The sequence below is a fragment of the Tachysurus fulvidraco genome, chromosome 13 (assembly GCF_022655615.1).
Source record: "Tachysurus fulvidraco isolate hzauxx_2018 chromosome 13, HZAU_PFXX_2.0, whole genome shotgun sequence".
NCBI lineage: Eukaryota > Metazoa > Chordata > Actinopteri > Siluriformes > Bagridae > Tachysurus > Tachysurus fulvidraco.
The window spans coordinates 11726713-11746451 of NC_062530.1; the positions used below are offsets into that span (position 1 = coordinate 11726713).

Consider the following 19739-nt stretch of genomic DNA (forward strand, 5'->3'; position numbering starts at 1 on the left):
TATTCCAGGCGTATTTGAGCAGTGATGAAAAAGGACCCAAGAAGCTTGTGGGAGCTTCTGCAGAAATATGAATCAGTTCCTCTGCCCACTTGATTTCTTACCTCCCGGTATATGTGGCATACTAGATACTATCCCCGCTCTCCTGGAGCATAAGGATTTTTTCCAGCTTTTCCTGCTGATCCACCCTGCAGCCATATGCTTCTCTGCTTTTTCCAACAAGGGTGCTGAATTAAAGCTGTTCTTTTAGAACCCAGACAATAGTCATGTAAGGAGCGTGATTTAGTGTGGGCTATGCCATCACAACTTATAATACACAGTGCAGAACCTTTTTAATTGTGGTTTGTTGTTCAAATTAAAACCCTTTACACTTTTATTTATGTGGGGTTAAACTATTTATTTATTTATATAGATTGATTTGGATTTAATTACATACCAATCCACTGGTCTGGTAGTGATTTCAAGTTGACAGTTTGAGAATTGGCATAATTTAAAGTAATGCCTATAGAATTATTCCTTTTATATTTTTTAAGTACCTATTACTGATGCTTGCTAGTTAATGCAACTCATAGTAAAGCATCACTATTCTCAGAAAGCTTTTATTAGTGATGGCTGTATAGAAAACCAGCAATATTATCTCACAAATATTATTATTGAAAAAAATGGCATCTTTCTTGCACAAATTGTGCTACAGACATGTCTTATTGAGAAGAAGTGTACTCTGACTTTGATCAGACATATGATGTTCAAGCAGTGAATGAAAAATCAGGGGAAAAAATTTGTATATTTACATTGTCTGAATATTTACAGCCTATCTTACATTGTACTTGATTCAAACTGTCAGAACTCAGACACCATGCCTAAACTCTCTATTATCTTCTTCTACTCAGACATTGTTTGGCTGATATGCTTGTATCACATATGCTCATCTGTCCTATTAGGGACCTGGAATATATGGAATTCCATGTCAAATTGAATTACATTAATGTAACATTAGATTAGAGAAAGAAACAGACAAATAATGGTTTAGATAACTACATATATTGATACCCATCTATATACAGTATATATAACTGTTACCAGTGGTTTTCTTGGTGACCGTGGTCCCAGCTTTCTTGAGAACATTAAGGGATCTTGCATGTAGCTCCCAAGTGAGGGCGATTAACTGTCCATTTTTGAATTATGCCGGTAGTGGTCTCTTTTTCACAGAACATTTTGCTGATGGTCGTGTAGCCCATTCTATCCTTGTGCAGGTCTACAATTTTGTCCATGACATCCTTTGACAGCTCTTTGGTCTCGCACATGGTGGTGGAGATGTTTGGAAATTGATTGTGTGATAAATGTCTTATATTGACAAAATCGGGCTTACAAAATCACTAGATCAACTAATTATTTCCTCTCATTGTATATATTTGTATATAAGTGCATCAATACAATCCTGTCTCGGAGGTCTACAGACAATTCCTTGGACTCCATGGCTTGGTATGTGCTCTGACATGCTTAACTGTGGCACCTTATATAGTCAAGTGTGTGACAACAAATCATGTCCAATCAACTGAATTAAACCACAGGTGCACTCCAATCAAGTTGTAGAAACATCTCAAGGATGATTAGTGGAAACAGGCAACTGAGCTCAATTTTGAGTGTCATGGCAATGGCTTTGAATACTTATGTACATACTTATATATTTTTTTTTGCAAAGATTTCAAACAAACTTCTTTCACTTTGTCATTATGGGGTATTGTTTGTATAATTTTCAGGAAAATAATGAAGGCTGTAACATAACAAAATATAGAAAAATTAAGCGCTTGTCTCTTATTCAAGCACCTGTTAGTTGGTGGTATTGTCAGGACTCGGCCCGGACCTTTGACCATGTGCCTTTGTTTACGTTCCACGTCACGTGTCTGCCCCGCCTTCGTCTGCCCCTCCCTGTCTCCACACCTGTTCCTAATCGTGTCTCATTGTCTTTTGTATTTAACTGTGCCGCGTTGCCTTGTGCAGCGCAGAATCAACTGTTGTCTTTGTATTTTCTACTCTGTGTTATGTTTCATGTTTTTCGGTATTAAACCCTGTTATTTTTGCCATCCTGCGTTTGGGGCCCCTTTTATCCTGCGTTCATGACAGATGATTCCGCCGCACCGAGACCCAGCAGGATGGCTGTAGCTCGGACCGGCTTATCGTGGGAGCATTTTCCTTTTTTTTTCCCCTGGTCTTGGCGGGTTTGGTGACATCGGTCCGCATTTTTTTGGTGAGGGACGCCGCTACACATCCGGTTTCTCCGCGGGGGGCGCTGCCTCACTTCATGGTTGCGGGCCATGTCGCCAACCTGAGTTTTGTTTTGTTTTTTGATGTCCTGTGACATCGCCCCGCATTTCTCTGGTGGGGACTGTCGCTTCACATTTGGTTTCCGTGGAGGACGTCGCCCCACTTCCTGTCAGTGGGGGGTGTTGTAGGCCCGTGTTTTGCCCCATGGATTTTCTGTTCTGTGGAGGATTTATTTATTTATTTTCCACCCCGCCCTCCCTCCCCGTTCCTGGTTTCTGAGAGGCGGGTCTGGCCATGGTGTGTTGGGGGTTGGGTTTGGCTCTCCCTGCGCGGCTGCGGACGTCGCTCGTTCCCCCTGCTCGGCTGTGGACGTCGCTCGTTCCCCCTGCTCGGCTGTGGACGTCGCTTGTTCCCCCAGCTCGGCTGTGGACATCGCTCGTTCCTCTCTGGCTGTGCCGCCGTATGCCTTGCTCCCCCACCTGCCTCGCCGTGTGCCTTGCTCCCCCCACCTGGACCCCGTCAGGACCATCAAGACGGGTTGGTGTGTCGGGAAGCGCCTTGGGGAGGGGCTCGGTCAGGACTTGGCCCGGACTTTTGGCCATGTGCCTTTGTTTACGTTCCTTGTCACGTGTCTGCCCCTCCTTCGTCTGCCCCTCCCTGTCTCCACACCTGTTCCTAATCGTGTCTCATTGTCTTTTGTATTTAACTGTGCCGCGTTGCCTTGTGCAGCACGGAATCAACTGTTGTCTTTGTCTGGTCTAGTCTGTGTTATGTTTCATATTTTTTGTTATTAAAACCCTGTTATTTTTGCCATCCTGCATTTGGGTCCCCATTTATCCTGTGTTCATGACAGGTATACTGTATATTAGGCAGCAGGTAATTATTTTGTCCCCAGTGTTGATGTTTTAGAAGCAGGAAAAATGGGCAAGCATAAGGATTTGAGTAAGCTTGACAAGGGCCTAATTGTGATTGTTAGATGACTAGGTCAGAGCATCTCCAAAACTGCAGCGCTTGTGGGGTGTTCCCAGTCTGCAGTGTTTAGCATCTACCAAAAGTTGTCCAAGGAAGGAACAGTAGTGAACCTGCAACAGGGTCATGAAAACTTGCCCATGTGGTCCGATCCAACTGTTGTAGCTTAAAGTTAATGGTGTTTCTGATGGAAATGTGTCAGAATACACAGCGCATCACACTTTTACCTTTCATGGAAATAGTATTCACTGATGTGTCTCAAATAAAAAAAAAATTGTTCAGGAATTGTTTTTATGTGCACAACATGTTTGAGATGATATATATCTTCTATTGTATTTTGCATGCAGGTGGAGATTTGTATGCTGCCACCATCAGCAATTTTCAAGGGAATGAGCCCATCATTTATAAAAGTTTTGGTCGGGGCACTACCTTAAAGACAGAAAACTCATTGAACTGGCTTGAAGGTAAGAATCAGTATCTGGAAACTTATGGTCGGTTATATACTAAGAATACATTTATATATATAAAAACTAGAATCAAATTAATAACTGAAATGATGAAAAGGCACTCGTAGATAGCTGGTGATGGTTGTCTATTTTAAAACAGTCTTTAGTGTGGCTGTATGTTGTGGACAAAGTCACAGGAAAATGCATTGAATCCAGCTACTAGTCAGGTCATATTTATTAATTTTAGTTAATTTTATTGAAACGGTATCTAATTTCTGTCACAAATAATATATATATATATATATATATATATATATATATATATATATATATATATATATATATATATATATATATTTGCAAAGTATTTTTATTGCAAACAAAGTCAAATAACAATACAGAATCCCATTTTGGTTTTACATGAAAAAGGAGTAAAGTAAAAGAATTACAACAATAATAACAATAATGGAAAGGAAGTAAAAAGAAGAAACAAACCACCGAACACCCTCCCACCCCAGGTCCTGGCCCTTTTTAATTATCGAATACAAGTCATTTTAAATTTACAAAAGAAAAGAAAACCTAATCTAGCAAAACCTAAAGGCCTATAAAATATGACATAAATGGTTGCCATTTATGAAAAAACCTGAAGGTATTACCTCTTTTCGTATATTCAATTTTATCAAGCTTAATAAAAAACGCTGTATCCTTTAGCCATTGTGAGTGAGATGGTGGGACAGAGGACTTCCACTGAAGAAGAAGGCGACGTCTGGACATCAGTGATGTAAAGCTAATAACTTATTTTTGCATAGAGTTTAACTGAGATGCTTCATCTAGAAGTCTAAATATAGCAATCAATGGGCAGGGTTACAAACTCCAAGAATAGTGGACATCGTACTGAAATAACCCAACCAATAATTACATAGTTGTGGACAGAAAAAACAAACAAACATGTGACTCAGGTGACATTGTGAGTTAGAGCATCTGTCACATTTGTCCTAGGCATCTGGGTAAATTTGAGACAATCTATATTTAGAAAATTGCACCCTATAAATGACCTTAAACTGGATAAGTGCGAGACGAGCACATGAGACATTACCAAAGCTATTCACAACACTATCCCACCACCCGTCCCCAAGTTGAAGTCCCAGTTCTCCCTCCCAAGCAGCCTTTGGAGTTTGGTCACAGAAATCCAGAATACGTTTATAGATCTCAGAAACAGAACCTTTTTGTTGTGATTTAAGATAGGATAAGATATACCTTTATTCGTCCCACAATGGGGAAATTTCACTGTTACAGCAGCCAAGAGTAATAAAATGCAAATATACAAAAAGAATGGAGACATAATATAATATACAGTATGTACAAAACAAAATCTATAAAAAGATGTATATTGCACATAGGTAATATTGCACGTTTTTCAAAATTTCTGTTATTGCACGTTTTTCAAAATTTCTGTAATTGCACATGTTTAAAATGTTTTGTTACTTTGTTAATGTTATTATTGTTATTGAACACCGTTCCACCTGTGGAACACTACCGCTAGGGGCTGAAGCTGCATAATTTCATTGTAACTTTTAAGCATTAAATCCTCTAAAAACACGAAAAAACTTATGTTTCTAGTAAAGTTTATACTCTCAATATTTTTTAAGCCCACGCACAAAGCATAATATGATTCATAGCCGTCATACTCTTAGAAAAATTTTTTGGGAGAAAACTGACCTAGGTGGCGCTAGACCAGTTTTTCCTTACCTTTAGACGCATCCCTTTCTTCACTGGGGTAATATATTCCAAAACAAATATTCCACAAAAATCCACACAGGTTTTTTTTAATCCAAAACGCTTTGGTCGCGCCGCAAATATTCCGAAAAATTGGAAACAGTGGTGCACCACCATCATTGTTTCGGCTCTAACTTCTCATTGGGGTATTCAAAAATTCTAAATTTACGTCATATTTATAGCCCAGGGCGTAACGAATCAAACAAGCCCTCACTTAAGCCAATCGGTGCTTGTGTTGCAGAGATAGACGGCTGAGAAGCCAATGAGGTCAGACATCATTTTTGGGAACCCTCCCTTGACTGACAATTACTCCTTCCAATAGCAATGAAATTGGCCGGGACATATACAGCTCTTTAGCCAATAAGGAGACGATTCCAACGGTATGCCACGACCTGCCTCTCTAATGCTGGCTTCTGCGCGAAAATCGTGCGCGATGGGTTTATTGTGCAATCCTTGAACTTTTCACACTCTCACAGCTTAGGGAGAGGCTGTGCTTGTTTTTGGCCATTTAAACTGAGCATGCAGTCTTTTAATTCAAAGTTATACAGTAAACAAGTAAACAAGAAACACGTGACCGGATGGACATGTCCGTAGAAAAATAGTTTTATTGAAGCCATTTTTGGGTCTTTTGACTTGATTTTTTTTTTGGTGAAAGCCAAGACATGTGGCTATGACCCTCAGGTGTTAAATGTTACCTAACATGTTCCAGAGAAATAAGATAATTTAAAAACCTCAGGCGAAAATCTAAATTTTCCATTCTAGCCTCTGTAACTTTGTGTCAGTAAGGCCTAGAATCAATCTGACACTTGTATCTGAAACTAGAGAATCACTTCTTTCCAATGAGACCAGGCTCACCCCTGTGTGTTAAAGTATGTGGGAGCTGTATCACTTTTTGTTTTGTATACAATTTCGTCCGATCGTTCGTGTGCGATAACAGGTTAAACAGTAATCCAGTGTGTATTATGGTGACTGGTTCACTGGGAGCAGCTTTGATTGTAAAGTCTAATAGCAGCAGGGAGAAAAGACCATTTGTATTGCATCTTCATACACTTAGGATGTAACAGTCTGTCACTGAGGGAGCTGCTCAGAGCTGAAACCGTTTCATACAGGGGGTGAGAGTCGTTCTGCAGCAATGATGATAGTTTTGCTACCATCATCCTTTCTCCCACCTTCTGTACAGTGACCAGAGGAATCCCCAGGACTGAGCTGCCTTCCTGATCAGCTTGTCCAGTCTTTTCCATTCTGCAGTATAGATGCTGCAACACCAGCATACCACACCGTAGAATATGGCTGAGGCACCACAGAGTCAAAAAAGTCTTCAGTAGCTCTCCCTGCACTCCAAAAGACCTATGTCTCCTCAGCAGAAAGAATCTTCTCTGCCCTTTCTTATAGATTGCCTCAGTGTTGTCTGATTTGTACAACCCCAAATCAGAAAAAGTTCCGGCAGTATGGAAAACACACATTAAAAAAAGAAAGTAGTTTCTAAATTTACTTTGACTTGTAATTCATTGCAGACAATAGAACAGCACATTTAATTTAGGGCTAGTAATCAGGTAAATTGGTTAAATAGTGATGTGATTTGAAACAGGTGATGTCACCAGGTGATTGTAATTATGATTTGGTACAAAAGCAGCATCCAAGAAATGTCTAGTCCTTTAGGAGCAAAGATGGGCAGAGGATCAACAAATACATGAAAAAATTATTGAAATGTTTAAAAACAACGTTCCTCAAAGAAAGATAGGAAGACGTTTGCTTATTTCACATTCAACAGTGGAGGAATTTCAGTGCGTAAAGGACAAGGGTGCTAGCCTAAGCTGAACAACCGTGATCTCCGATCCCTCAGGCGGCACTGCATCAAGAATCGTCATTCATCTATAAGCGATATCATTACATGGGCTCAGGACTACTTTGTCAAACCTTTGTCAAATACGTAGTTACATCCACAAATGGCAGTTAAAACTGTACTGTGCCAAAAGGAAGCCCTATGTTAACAGTGTCCTGATGTGCCGTCAACTTCTCTGGGCTCAGAGGCTTCAGGGATGGACCATCACACAGTGGAAATGGGTACTGTGGTCAGACAAATTAGTATTTCAGGTATTTTTGGGGAGAAATGGACGCATGTGCTCCGGACCAAAAAAGAAAAGGATCATCCAGACTGTTACCCGCAACAAGTCCAAAAGACAGGGTCTGTCATGGTATGGGGTTGTGTCGGTGCCCTTAGCAAAGGTAACTTGCACTTCTGTGATGGCACCATTAATACTGAAAAGTACATAGAGATTTTGGAGCACAATATGCTGCCTTCACGAAGACATCTTTTCCAGGGACGTCCATGCATATTTCAACAAGATAATGCAAAACCAAATTCTGCACACATTACAAAGTCCTGGCTGTGGAGGAAGAGGATACAGGTACTTGACTGCCCTGCTTGCAGTCCCGACCTGTCTCCAATAGAGAATGTGTGGCGCACTTTGAAGCGCAAAATGCGACAACGAAGACCCCGTACTGTTGTCCACCTTAAGACTTGTTTGCAGCAAGAATGGGAGAAAATTACATGTGAAACACTTCATCACTTGGTGTCTTCAGTCCCTAAACATCTTTTAAGTGTTGTGAAACGGAATGGCAACATTAAGTAAATGCTTTACTGTTCCAACTTTTTTTGAAATGTGTTGCAAGAACCAAAATAGGATTTTTTTTTAAACAATAAAAATCATGAGGAACACATTAAATAATGTGCTGTTGTATTGTCTGCAATGAAATACAAGTCAAAGTAAATTTAGAAATCACTACTAGTGTACTTTAAACACTATTTTTTATTTGTGTTTTCCATACTGTCCCAACTTTTTCTTATTTGGGGTTGTATTTGTAAGAGTCCACTCTCACGATGTCCTTTCCCTGAATGTTCACTGGTAAAGAAGTTTGTTTGTGCCTACAGAAATCCACCAACAGTTCTTTGGTTTTCCCCGCATTTAACTGGAGGCAGCTCCGTTGGCACCAGTCCACAAAGTTCTGGATCAGTCCTCTGTACTCCCTGTCATCATCATCTGTGATCAGACCGACAATGGCAGAGTCATCAGAGAACTTCTGAAGGTGACTGGTTGCTGAGCTGAGCATGAAGTCTGCAGTGTAGACTGTGAAGAGGAACGGGGGGTTAGTTGTGTTGTGTGTAGGCTGTGAGCTGATAGCAGTGCAGAGAGAGTTGGGGCTGGAACAGCTTGCTGTGGAAGCAGAGAAGGGAGGTTGCAGCAGAGGGGACTGGATGGGGCAGGGGAGGGTGGCAGATCAAATCTGTTAAAGAATATATTTAGATCATTCACCCACTTCTGGTCACCCCCAACCTGAGAGTTGTGCTCCTTATGACCAGTGATGGTTTTGAGCCCCTTCCACACACCTCAGATGTTGTTCTGCTTCAGCTGATAATCCATCTTCCTCCTGTAGCATGCCTTTCCTTCCCTGATCATCTTTCTCTCTGGACAGTTTTCAGCTCTTCCTTGTTTCCTGATTTAAAAACTTGCTTCTCTTTAAGAAGAGTCTTTATATCGTGGTTGATCCATGGTTTGTTGTTGGGAAAACACTGTACACTCCCGGTAGGTACAGTATTCTCCACACAGAAGTTGATATAGTCCGTAATACAGTCTGTTAGATTGTCGATATCCTCCCCATGAGGATTACACACTTCCTCCCACTTAGTTGTTTCAAAACAGTCCTTCAGAGCCTCACTGGTCTCATCAGACCATGTCCTCACTGAGCGGGAGGCAGCTGGTTGCCTGCATACAAGGGGTTTGTACACAGGTTGGAGATAAACCAGGTTGTGATCTGATCTTCCCAAGGGGGGGGAGGGGTGCTGAGGTGTAAGCCTCCTTTGAGTTTGCATAAAATAAATCCAAAGTTTTATTGTCTCTGGTGTGGCTTGAAGCATACTGGGTAAATGTGGGCAGAGTGGTGGATGGAGGGGCATGATTGAAATCTCCAGAGATAATGAGAAGGGAGTTTGGGCTCTGTGTTAACAGTCTGTTAACAACAGAATGCAGGACATCGCATGCCGATTCACCGTCAGCAGAGGGGGAATATACGCAGCTATATCGATAACATGGGAGAATTCCCTGGGCAGATAGTATGCCCTCATGCTAACGGCTAACAGCTCAATGTCCTTACAGCAGATCTGTTGTTTAGTAGTAATGTGACCAGATTTACATCATCTATTATTCACAAAAACTGCTAGTCCTCCTCCTTTCTCTTACCGCTCTCCATCGTTCTGTCTGCGCGCAGCAGTTGAAAACCATCCAGAGCCACGGTCATATCCGGTGTTAACGTAGTTAGCCATGACTCCATGAACAGCATGATGCTACACTCCTGGAATTCCCTCTGATGCCGGGTAAGAGCCGCTAGCTCATCCATCTTTTTGGGTTAAGATCTCACATTTCCTGTAAGGATGGATGGGAGAGTTGGTCTGTAATGTCTCCTTTTAGTCCAACACAGAACCCCAGCATGGTTCCCCCGTCATCTCCTTCTTAGCTCTCGGGGAATGTCCGGTTTTTCCTTTAGTATCATTGCCATGTTGCGGAATGCTAACAGCTGATCCCTGGTGTAAACAATAGGACCGCGGCTGTGGACAGAGTTTCCAGATGCGACTGTAAACAAAGTACAAAAAAAAGCAGGAAAAGTAGAGCAAACTGTGACTTTGTTGATGTCAATTGTGCAGTTTACAGCTACACACACATACACTAAAAGGACAAAAACACAAAGTGCCTGAACACTATAAAATAAATAAAAAGAGTACAAACAACAGGAGCTGCTGCAACAGGCTGCCACTTGGGTGGCACCAGGATAACAACTTTTTATACGTAAGCAAACCTTCCCACTGTTGGAGAGGTGGAGCTGAGGGAAAGCCAGGAAAACATTTTTGAACAAAATGCCTAACTTGAAAATATCTAGAGAGGTGTCTGGCAGGTAGCCCATACAATGATGACATATTAGCAAAACTGTTAAAATAATCCCTCTGAGTACAGTATGTCACATAATGGACCTAAAGGAGAAGCAGTTACAAACTTGAAACGTTTCCTAAATTGATACCAGATTTTTAAAAATGTTAAATACAACAGAATTTTTAACAGTTTTAAAAAATCTCAGCAATGTCTTGCTTTAATGAGCTTAGCAGTCTCGCTTCAGGGACATCAAGTACCTGCTTGTCGTCCCTCAGAGAGGTGGAGCTGCGGGGTGAATACTGAGCCACAGGGTCCGGGGTAGCTACCTGTGTAGCAGGCCTCAGTTGTTGGGTCGCGGTGGCACAGGTTTTTTTTTTTACCAGCCCTGATATGTCCAAGTGGTGAAAAAAGCTTTAACAAAATAATCTAGGGGTAAATATATCAAAAAGGTAATCTAAATTGCGTTATAAAATAATAATGTGACCACATGCAGAAACCTCCCATGACAGAACCTATTGCCCCCTATGTCAGGACCTTTCAGTGTGAGCACAATCTCAATCACCTTGTCAACTGCCAGCAGGATTACTTAATATCATGACACCCCTGGTCGCACCTCGCAATACACTTTGTCTCAGACCTACCGAATTAACATGGTTACAATACTATTCTAGTTATTCACGATCGGGCATCACTAAATGGCGGACCGCGGTCCGGATCCGGACCGAGTGACGGGTCTGCCCGGACCCGTTAAAATTCTAATATTATCATATTAAGCATCTCCTTATTATAATCTAATATTATAAGATTATATAAGCTCTTTGATATTATTAAAACAGATAAATATTTCGTTCATGCGCAGTTAATCTAGTTATTACGACAGGAGCGTCATCAAAAGCCGAGCCAAAAATAGATAGTTTCTGTTCCATACTCCAGAGTAGAAGGTGGCAGTAATGCACCTAATTACGCTGGCAGGACAATTATGATTCAAACTGCTGGCAGGACAGTTACATGCCCATTTCTCTCACTAGGAGCGGAAGATGGAAAGGGAGAAATGAGAGAGGAAAAAGGGAGCTGATCAAAGCTCTGCACTTTTCTTTTATTCAGTAAATTCTGCCCTATTTTATTTTACTTGAAATGTTCTTTTGCCTAATGTTCCTGTGTTATTAATGTAGTTAATGTTTAAAAAAGGGGCAGCTCAAAAGTCTTTTGTTTAATTTTTTTTCTTAAAGATTAAAAGCACTTTTTTTTATTCAAAAGATTCTGAATGTTTTACATTACTTGAAATATAGGCCCTAAGTTCAGGCTGCTAAAAGCTGTGTTTGCACTTTTTACTTATTTTATTCAGAAGAAATTCAGTGTCTGTTGTCTGTTACTTGACATGTAGTAAAGACAACTACAGTATTGTTTTCCATTCAAGTGCCATACAAGTTCAGACTTTGAAAACACTTGAAATTTAACAATAAATTATATAGAAATGTATGTGCATTATTGATTTTATTAACACGAGGGTACACTATTTTAAGTGACAATATAAGATTCGGACCTTTGCTGGGAGGAAATTTTAGAAACTGGACCTCTTTGAATTTTAATTGAATACCCCTGTTCTAGATCATTTTTCTGAAGCTCACCAACTGGTGCCACTCAAGGGCCTTCCTATGCCCATGGACATAGCCAAAGCCATGTTTCACAGTGTTTTCTATGGCCTCCCCAAAGATGTGGTATCAAGACAGGGGAAAAACTGGGGGTAAAAAGTCTCACATCAGGCTACCACCCAGAATCCAATGGCCAAGTGGAATGCCTAAACCAAAAACTCAACTTTATATCTAAAGTCATATTGTAGCCATTAAAAGCATGAGTGGAGTGAATTTCTCCCATGGGCAGAATATGCCCAAAACTCCCTAAAGTCCCCTGACTTTTCAGAAAATATTGGCATATCACCCCTGTTGCATTGGTCATTGAAATCTGCTGTGCCTGCTTCAGTTCCCCTTGTTTTCTTCTACATTGGGTAATTTATCCGTGAGTTTTAGCAAATGTGTAATTGCAATTTTATATCTTTCAACTATAAACTTGACTTTACTATTATTACTTACTTTATGTTGAATTTCTTTTCATTGTTTTTGTAAAAAGAGCACAGGAATATTCCGCATGAGGGTAGATGTTGCCTGGAAATACCTGCCATGAAGAGGACTATTAATGGTCCAGCGAGAAACATGATCACTGCGCCTGATAGGATTTTCAAGGAAAGAGGGGAGGAGACCTAACTCTTTTTCTGAATCTCAATAAAACCTCTCTAAATCCTAAACTTGGGAAATATCAAGGTGAATCAGGAAGATAAACTCTTGCGGGAAAATGAGATCTCTGAGAAATTACCCCACTAATACCTAAAACTGAAAAACTCCGGGTGCCACACATTAGCCCTGATTACCTTCATGGGACTGTGGACCTATAAAAGCTGGCGTAATTGGCTGTGGATTTGCCTGAAAATGCACTAATGACATTACAGTACCCCCAACCCTATGGACGGCTTCCAACATTCCTAACCCGCAGCCCGGTTTCTCCAGTAGTCCCCGATAAGCTCTGGGTCCAGGATGTGTCATGCTGGGACCCATGAGAGCTCCTCTAATCTGTACCCCTCCCAGTCGGCAAAGTACTGTACACCCCTTCCGCAGCATGGGGAGTCTAATATCAGGTGTAATGTAAAGGCCAGGTATCCATCTACAATACAGAGAGGGGTGGGACAGGTTTCGTAGGAGGTGCCAACGGTCTGCAGAGGACCGGCACAAGTCTAGACATGTGGAAAGTGGGGTTGATCTTCAAGGAGGGGACAATCCAGGTGGTATGCCATGGGATTTATTCTCCTCAGGAATTTAAAGGGCCAAATATATGGAGGTGCCAATTTCTTCAACTCTACCCACTATAGCAGATTTTATTGTTCCTGCCTCTGGCTGTGGCAGAATGTGTAGTGCATGCACCTCTTGCAAATAGCTACATTGATAGAACTCTGGGCAGCTGCCTGCAGGGCTGTTCTGGCCTTCTGCAGACGTTGCTGGACCACCATTTTTTCTGCTGCCGAAACACCTAGCTCCTTATCCTGCTAGGGAAACATGAGAGGTGGGTAGCCAAACTGCCATTCAAAAGGTGACATGCCCAGAGCTGAGTTCCACTGTGTGTTATGGGAATACTTCACTCACATTAGATGTTTTGCCCATGTTAAAGGATTTTACACCAAATTTTAGTTAACCCTCTTTGGCCATTTGACTTTGGATTATATTCAGACAATATGCTCACTGTAGCACCTATTAGACAGCAAAAGGCCTTCCAGAAGAGACTTCACATTGAGGGTCCTTGTTTAAATACCAAGGCAAATGGAAAGCCCTGCGTTCGTACTATATGCTGTGCAAGAGGAGCTCAGCCGTTTCTTTTTGAGGGGAGTTAGGGCAGTGGAATAAATGTATAGGCTTTTGAGAACTGAGGACTGGCCACTACCACATGCATCACCCCGTTCCCTTAGACACTGCTAGGCCTGAGACAAAGTCCAAGGAAAGGTGTGACCATTTTGGGCACAGGTCTGGCAGGCCATGCCATAGGTCCAGACATCTTTATTCATATTGGGCCACCAGGACCGATGGCACGAATACTCCAAGGTTCTGACCACCCAGAGTGTCCAGCAAAAAATGTGGCCCCAGGAGAGAACCTTTGGTTTACCTCATCAATCTGTGGCACATTCAGACCCATGTTTTTTTTGCTAATATGGAAGTAGCAGCAATCGGAAACCATCTACAGCATTTTTAGTTTTTTTTTCTTGCTGTATTTAAACATCACCCTGAATTGAAGTTGTGCGCTATTGGTTCTTGGTTTGTCACAGGAGTTGTCACATTGCAGGTAAGTGTCTGATCACAACAGCCATTAATCGCTGTCTGTGACTGTCAAACCAGTGATCAAAGACTATAGATTTTTAATGCTAAAAATCTTTTAGGATTTTCAACATTTATCTCAGACAACCAAATTGTGGCCAAAATTGGATACATTGCGAGTCTGGCTTTAAAGCAAGAGCCCATGCATATCTGAAAGGCAAGAGGGATAATGGAATATAAATCAGTTTTACTGTGAAGCATTAGAGTTGCAAAATTCAGGAAGAAAACAAAAGTACAATGTACAAAAATCGCTATTGGACCTCAGCCTTACCTCAAGGGCATCAAGGGATATATACAGTACAGAACAATACAGTATAAAAACAATAGGCAGCTATAACACCTGAGAGAATTAAGTAACTTGTGCACAATTATTACAAAAGACTACTTGCCATCATTGATGTTTAAGGGGGCAATACACAATATTAAGAAATAATAATAATAATAATAATATATACTATAAAGCACTTTTAGAACAGCCAAAGCTGAGCACAAAGTACTGTACATCATAAAATAAGATAAAATTATTAAATATTAACAAAATCAAATAACCACGGAATAGAAATGTGTTTTGAATTGGTTTTTAAATAAGGAAACAGTGGGTGCCTGTCTGGTGTATAGAGGTACAAAGTTGTAAACTTGAAGGTATGCAAACTTTTTAACATGGACTTTTTTACTTATTTACTTTTTTGTTATATTTTGTTTCATGACATTCTGTTATGTCTTACATAGCTTAAGTCCTATAAGAAATAAAATGCATTTGTTTTGCCTTCTCACTCATATTTTCTTTAAGAAATTGTACACACCTTGCAAAATCTTCCAAGGTATGCAAACCTTTAAGCACAACTGTATGTTAGCTATAAAGAAATAATCTAACCTGGAAAAGGAATGATGAACATGGGAATAAATTTAGAACTGCACAAGTTAAGAAGTTTCCAGGGGTCCACACAACCATTCTGATGCACAAATGTAAAAAATGCCATAGCCAATGTGTTCCTGCTAATTGTAGATCTTTCATAGAGTGGGTTAATAACACAGTTCTTGTCTCCAGAATAAGTTTATATTAAGCATCGGAATATCAGTTGGGAGCAAAAAGGTTTATTAAAACACCCAGTATTTGAAAAACAGAGACAGCGATAAAATAATCTCTAATTGTGTCAGATGGTATAAACTGTATTCGCTTATTAACTAATATTTGCCACACCCCTAGATCTGTTATTCACTTTTGAATGAAAAACATGACTAAACCATGTTTTATAGATTCTTTTGTGGTCTTCTAATCTTAACTGAGTTTCTTGAATAAACACTATATCTGGTTTAAAATGTTTGAGGTGGGAAAGGTTTGTGTAATTACAAATGGTGTAAGCTGCAAGCCTCCCAACCCCTAAAAAACATGCAAAAATGCAAAACAAAAAGTATAATCTCTAATATCAAAGCAGTGTATTTTCCCTTTGTGAGTAATATGTGACCTTGCCATGTACATGTGTGTGAATTTGGTTCCTTTCTTGTAGAAACGCTCACTATTTCATCAACTCTGCACTGAAATCCTCTTTAAAGAAAAAAAACACCCTTTGTCTGTGAAAATACAACTTTTGTTTTCATCTGATAAATAAAAAGATTGAATGCTTGTCCTAAATAAAATGAAAGTATACCAAATATACCTTTGGTCTTCTTTGTTTGGCCTCAGCATTTTTAGTTTTCAATTCTGTGCACTTGTGAAAGAACGTGAGGTCCGATGTAAAAGACCTTTCACAATAATGCCTTGAAAACTTTTGTCATAAACTTAATAGTGTCTGACTCCTTAAGCTTTTCTGGGATGCCCACCACTCTCATATTTGGCCTCCACGATCATCTACTGCTTTCAAAAATTTGTTTTCCTTTTGTAGCACATCCACTTCAATTGGATGTGCATTCAATGCTCAGTCTTATACCACTCAAAGGCATTTGTCATGAGCATTGTAATATGACTTTTGTTCCATAGTAGAATTCGAATCATCAAATAGAGTAGTTGAATCCTCAGCGGGCGGTACCGAATTGCTGGTGTTGCCTCATTTCAGTCTCCATTTTTATTTTGAAGCTGCATTCTAACATCCATATAATTACTTATGTTCCAGCATTATTCAGAAAGCCATATTTAAGGTAGTGTATATCGATGGTAAACGATGAACTCTAACCCAACACACACAACTATTCAAAGCAGGCTTAAGCCAGAAGTCCCATGATACAAAATAAAAAATAAAATAAAATAAAAACTCCCTCTTTCTAAACAGGTAAGCAAGATGGGCCCAGTCATCCTAATGGCAAAATAATACAGAGCACATTTTAAACTAAATCTCAAGAATTGTAAGCCAAAGTTTTTCGTTCTACCAAATCCTTGGCTTCTCTCAAAAAGCCAATATAATATTCTACACATACTTTTACAAAAATGGGTTTGCAGAAATAGAATCAAACTATTTCTACATTTGTGTTATTGTTAATTTTCAGACAGACATCAGTGTAAATATAAAATGTCAGCATAAATAATCAGAAGAACTGTTATGTTCTACATTTAAAGAATATTTGGGTTTCTTATTATAAATTTTTGGTTTGTTCTTTCCACAGACCCAGCTTTTGTAGGCTCTGCCTTCATCCAGGAGAGCCTCCCAAAAGGCAACGCAGTGGGTGATGATGATAAAATTTACTTTTTCTTCAGCGAAGCAGGAAAAGAGTTTAATTTCTTCGACAACACTATTGTTTCACGTATTGCTCGTGTGTGTAAGGTGAGGAGTGCTTTGTTGGAGTGAGTTTGTGTTTGGCTGTGGGCTTAGGGTTTTGGGGTTGGGAGATTGGGCTGTAGACCTCCAAATAGGGATAACTAGTGAATATTCCCCAGAAATCAGAATTCACTGAACTCTGTTCACTATGTTTACAGCATCATAGTAAGCAGTGTAGCACTTTTTCTACCTTTAAATGTAATAAAATTATTTGCTTTACATATATCAATGTACTGACATATTTGCTTGTTAAATCTTTAACACTGGCAACAGATAGTGTTGCTTGAAATATTTTGTATTTTCTATATGTCTGCATAAATATACCCAAAACATAAGATTTTCACAAGTACTAATTGTAGACTAAGTTAACCAAATCAAAAGAGTCAGACAAAAGTACTATACATACTTGTGATTAGTTAATAGTTTGAAAAGTACATCTGTTTTCAGTGGGAGTGAGTTCCCTGCTTTATTTAAAAAACAAGGATCTATCAACGTCAGATTTAAACAGCAAATGTTTGCGGAAGTGTATCATAACACACAGCAGATTTCTGAGGACCTTAAAGTTGTTGTTGCTCAAAAGGCTGTAAAAAGTTATAAAACCATCTTTAAAGAGTTTGGGAATCCACAGTCAGACAAAGTGTGTACTAATGGAGGAATTTGAAAACCATTGCTACCCTCCTCAAAAGTGTAGACTTTGCCATTACACATGTACAATTTCAATGCAAAAAAAGAGCAGTTTGGGATCTAAACAGAAGTGCAATAAGCAGCAGTACAATATTTACAGTATGAACAGGATAATATACAAATGAATATGCTGTGGACAAAATATACAGGTTGGGTGCTATAGACATTATATACAGAGTGTTGTATATTATATTGACAAATATACAGGTGCTGTTGACATATTATACAGGGGTGGTCACCGGGAGGCAGAGTTCACTGGGAGACAGCCCTAAAAGAAAACTGTTTCTTACTGGTCTTTGTCCAGAGGCTTCTGAATTGCCTACCAGAGGGATGGGGGACAAACAGTCTATGGGCAGAGTGAGAGGATTCTTTAAGAATGCTGTCAGCTTGACACAGATGGTGTTTCTTTTGTACTTCCGTGATGGCTGTAAGTAAAGTTTTCACCACCCATTGCAGTGCCTTGCGGTCTGTGGCTGTGCAGTCCCCAAATCAGACCGTGACACAGTTGGTCAGGATGCTCTCAATCGCACAGGGATAAAAGTTCAGCAGGATGACTGAAGACAGGTGATGTGTCTTCAATGTCCTCAAGAAGAACATGCACTAGTGAACTTTATTGACCAGGCTGAAGGTGTTGGTGGTCCAGGACAGGTCCTCTAACATATGGATCCCCAGGAACTTAAAGCTGAAGACACGTTCAACTGGCAACTCATTGATGTGGATGGGGCATGCATGCCTCCTCTCTCTCTCCTGAAGTAGATAAGCTCCTTTGTTTTGCTGGTGTTAAGGAGCAGGTTGTTGTCGGCTCACCATGCGGCCAGTTGCTGTACCTCTTCCCTGTAGGCTGTCTCATTGTTGTTGGTGATGAGGCCAATCACTGTGGTGTCATCAGCAAACTTGATTATAGAATTTTATCCATGCAAAGGCCTGCAGTCGTAAGTGAAGAGGGAATAGAGGAATAGGCTCAGTACACAGCCCTGTGGTACACCTGTGTTAAGGTTGATGGTGGCAAGGCGCATGTGGCCTGACCTGACATGCTGGGGTCTGTTGGTCAGAAAGTCCATAATCCAGTGACAGAGGGAGGTGTTGATGTCTAGAGTCGTTCTGGCACATCGGGTTGGAGTGTTTCGGAACTGGCACAATGGAGGTGGATATAAAGCATGTTGTCACAGTCTCGCTCGGGCAAAGGACAGGTTGTAGATGTCCGTATAATCACCTGCAAGCTGTTATTAGCACATTGGCTGCATAACCTTTGTTCATAGCAAGCTTGGCATTAGCATCTCGGGCGAAATACACATGCACACATACTCCACTAAAGTTCCCATAACAGTTGGAACAAGGGCCTCTTGTTCTTTCTTAGTCTTTCACAGTATACTGTAAAAGCACATAACATTATATATAAACGCTCATGATATTTAAAATTTCCATTACATTTCCCTCTTTTTTTCCTTTAGGACAAACTATATTAAACAAAATTTTAACATAATAATTACTTAAGGCATTCAAAAGACGTAACATCAGACACCATCTTTTCCCTTGGGCTTTTCAATGACCTCTTCATTACCTAAAACATTTTCTTTGAGGGATAGGCCCTTCTAGTTTGAGCATAGGAAAGGATAGGAAGAGAAGAAGCACAACTTCCAATTAGTAGCAAAACATTATCAAAAACACACTTGTAAGATTAAGCTATAAAACTAAACTTAAGAAAATGTTGCTACTTTTGTGAGGGAAAGACCTCGGTCGATGACATGCAAGAAGAATAAAAGTAAGCAAAGCTAATTTATCAATCTACATTTGTCAATGCTGGATCATAGTCAGTTTGAGTTGGATCAGGCGAAAAGTCCATGTGTCGAAATTGTTCTCTCCACTCCTCAAATTTATCCTCTGTTCTCTTTCCAGCAGAGGTGCTCATCAAATTTCAACTCTCTGTGTCTAGGTAACAGTATATTTAGGATTTCTGTCGGGTGATTCATGTGGACAGCACTAAACTTTAAGTGAACCTTTCAACTTTAAGTGCAC

General features: G+C 40.2%; 1 protein-coding gene across 5 annotated transcripts in view; it reads left to right on the top strand.

Moving 5' to 3' along the window:
• sema4ba (sema domain, immunoglobulin domain (Ig), transmembrane domain (TM) and short cytoplasmic domain, (semaphorin) 4Ba) overlaps nt 1–19739 on the top strand; it is an 86933-nt gene that overhangs the window by 25180 nt on the left and 42014 nt on the right. For 3 of the 5 annotated variants that reach the window (XM_027174700.2, XM_027174701.2, XM_027174704.2), the window contains 2 exons: nt 3579–3695; nt 16888–17045. In XM_027174700.2, coding sequence (XP_027030501.1) covers nt 3579–3695; nt 16888–17045 — 275 coding nt within the window. The remainder of the gene's footprint in view (nt 1–3578; nt 3696–16887; nt 17046–19739) is intronic. The other 2 variants (XM_027174703.2, XM_047822032.1) reach the window with 1 other exon arrangement.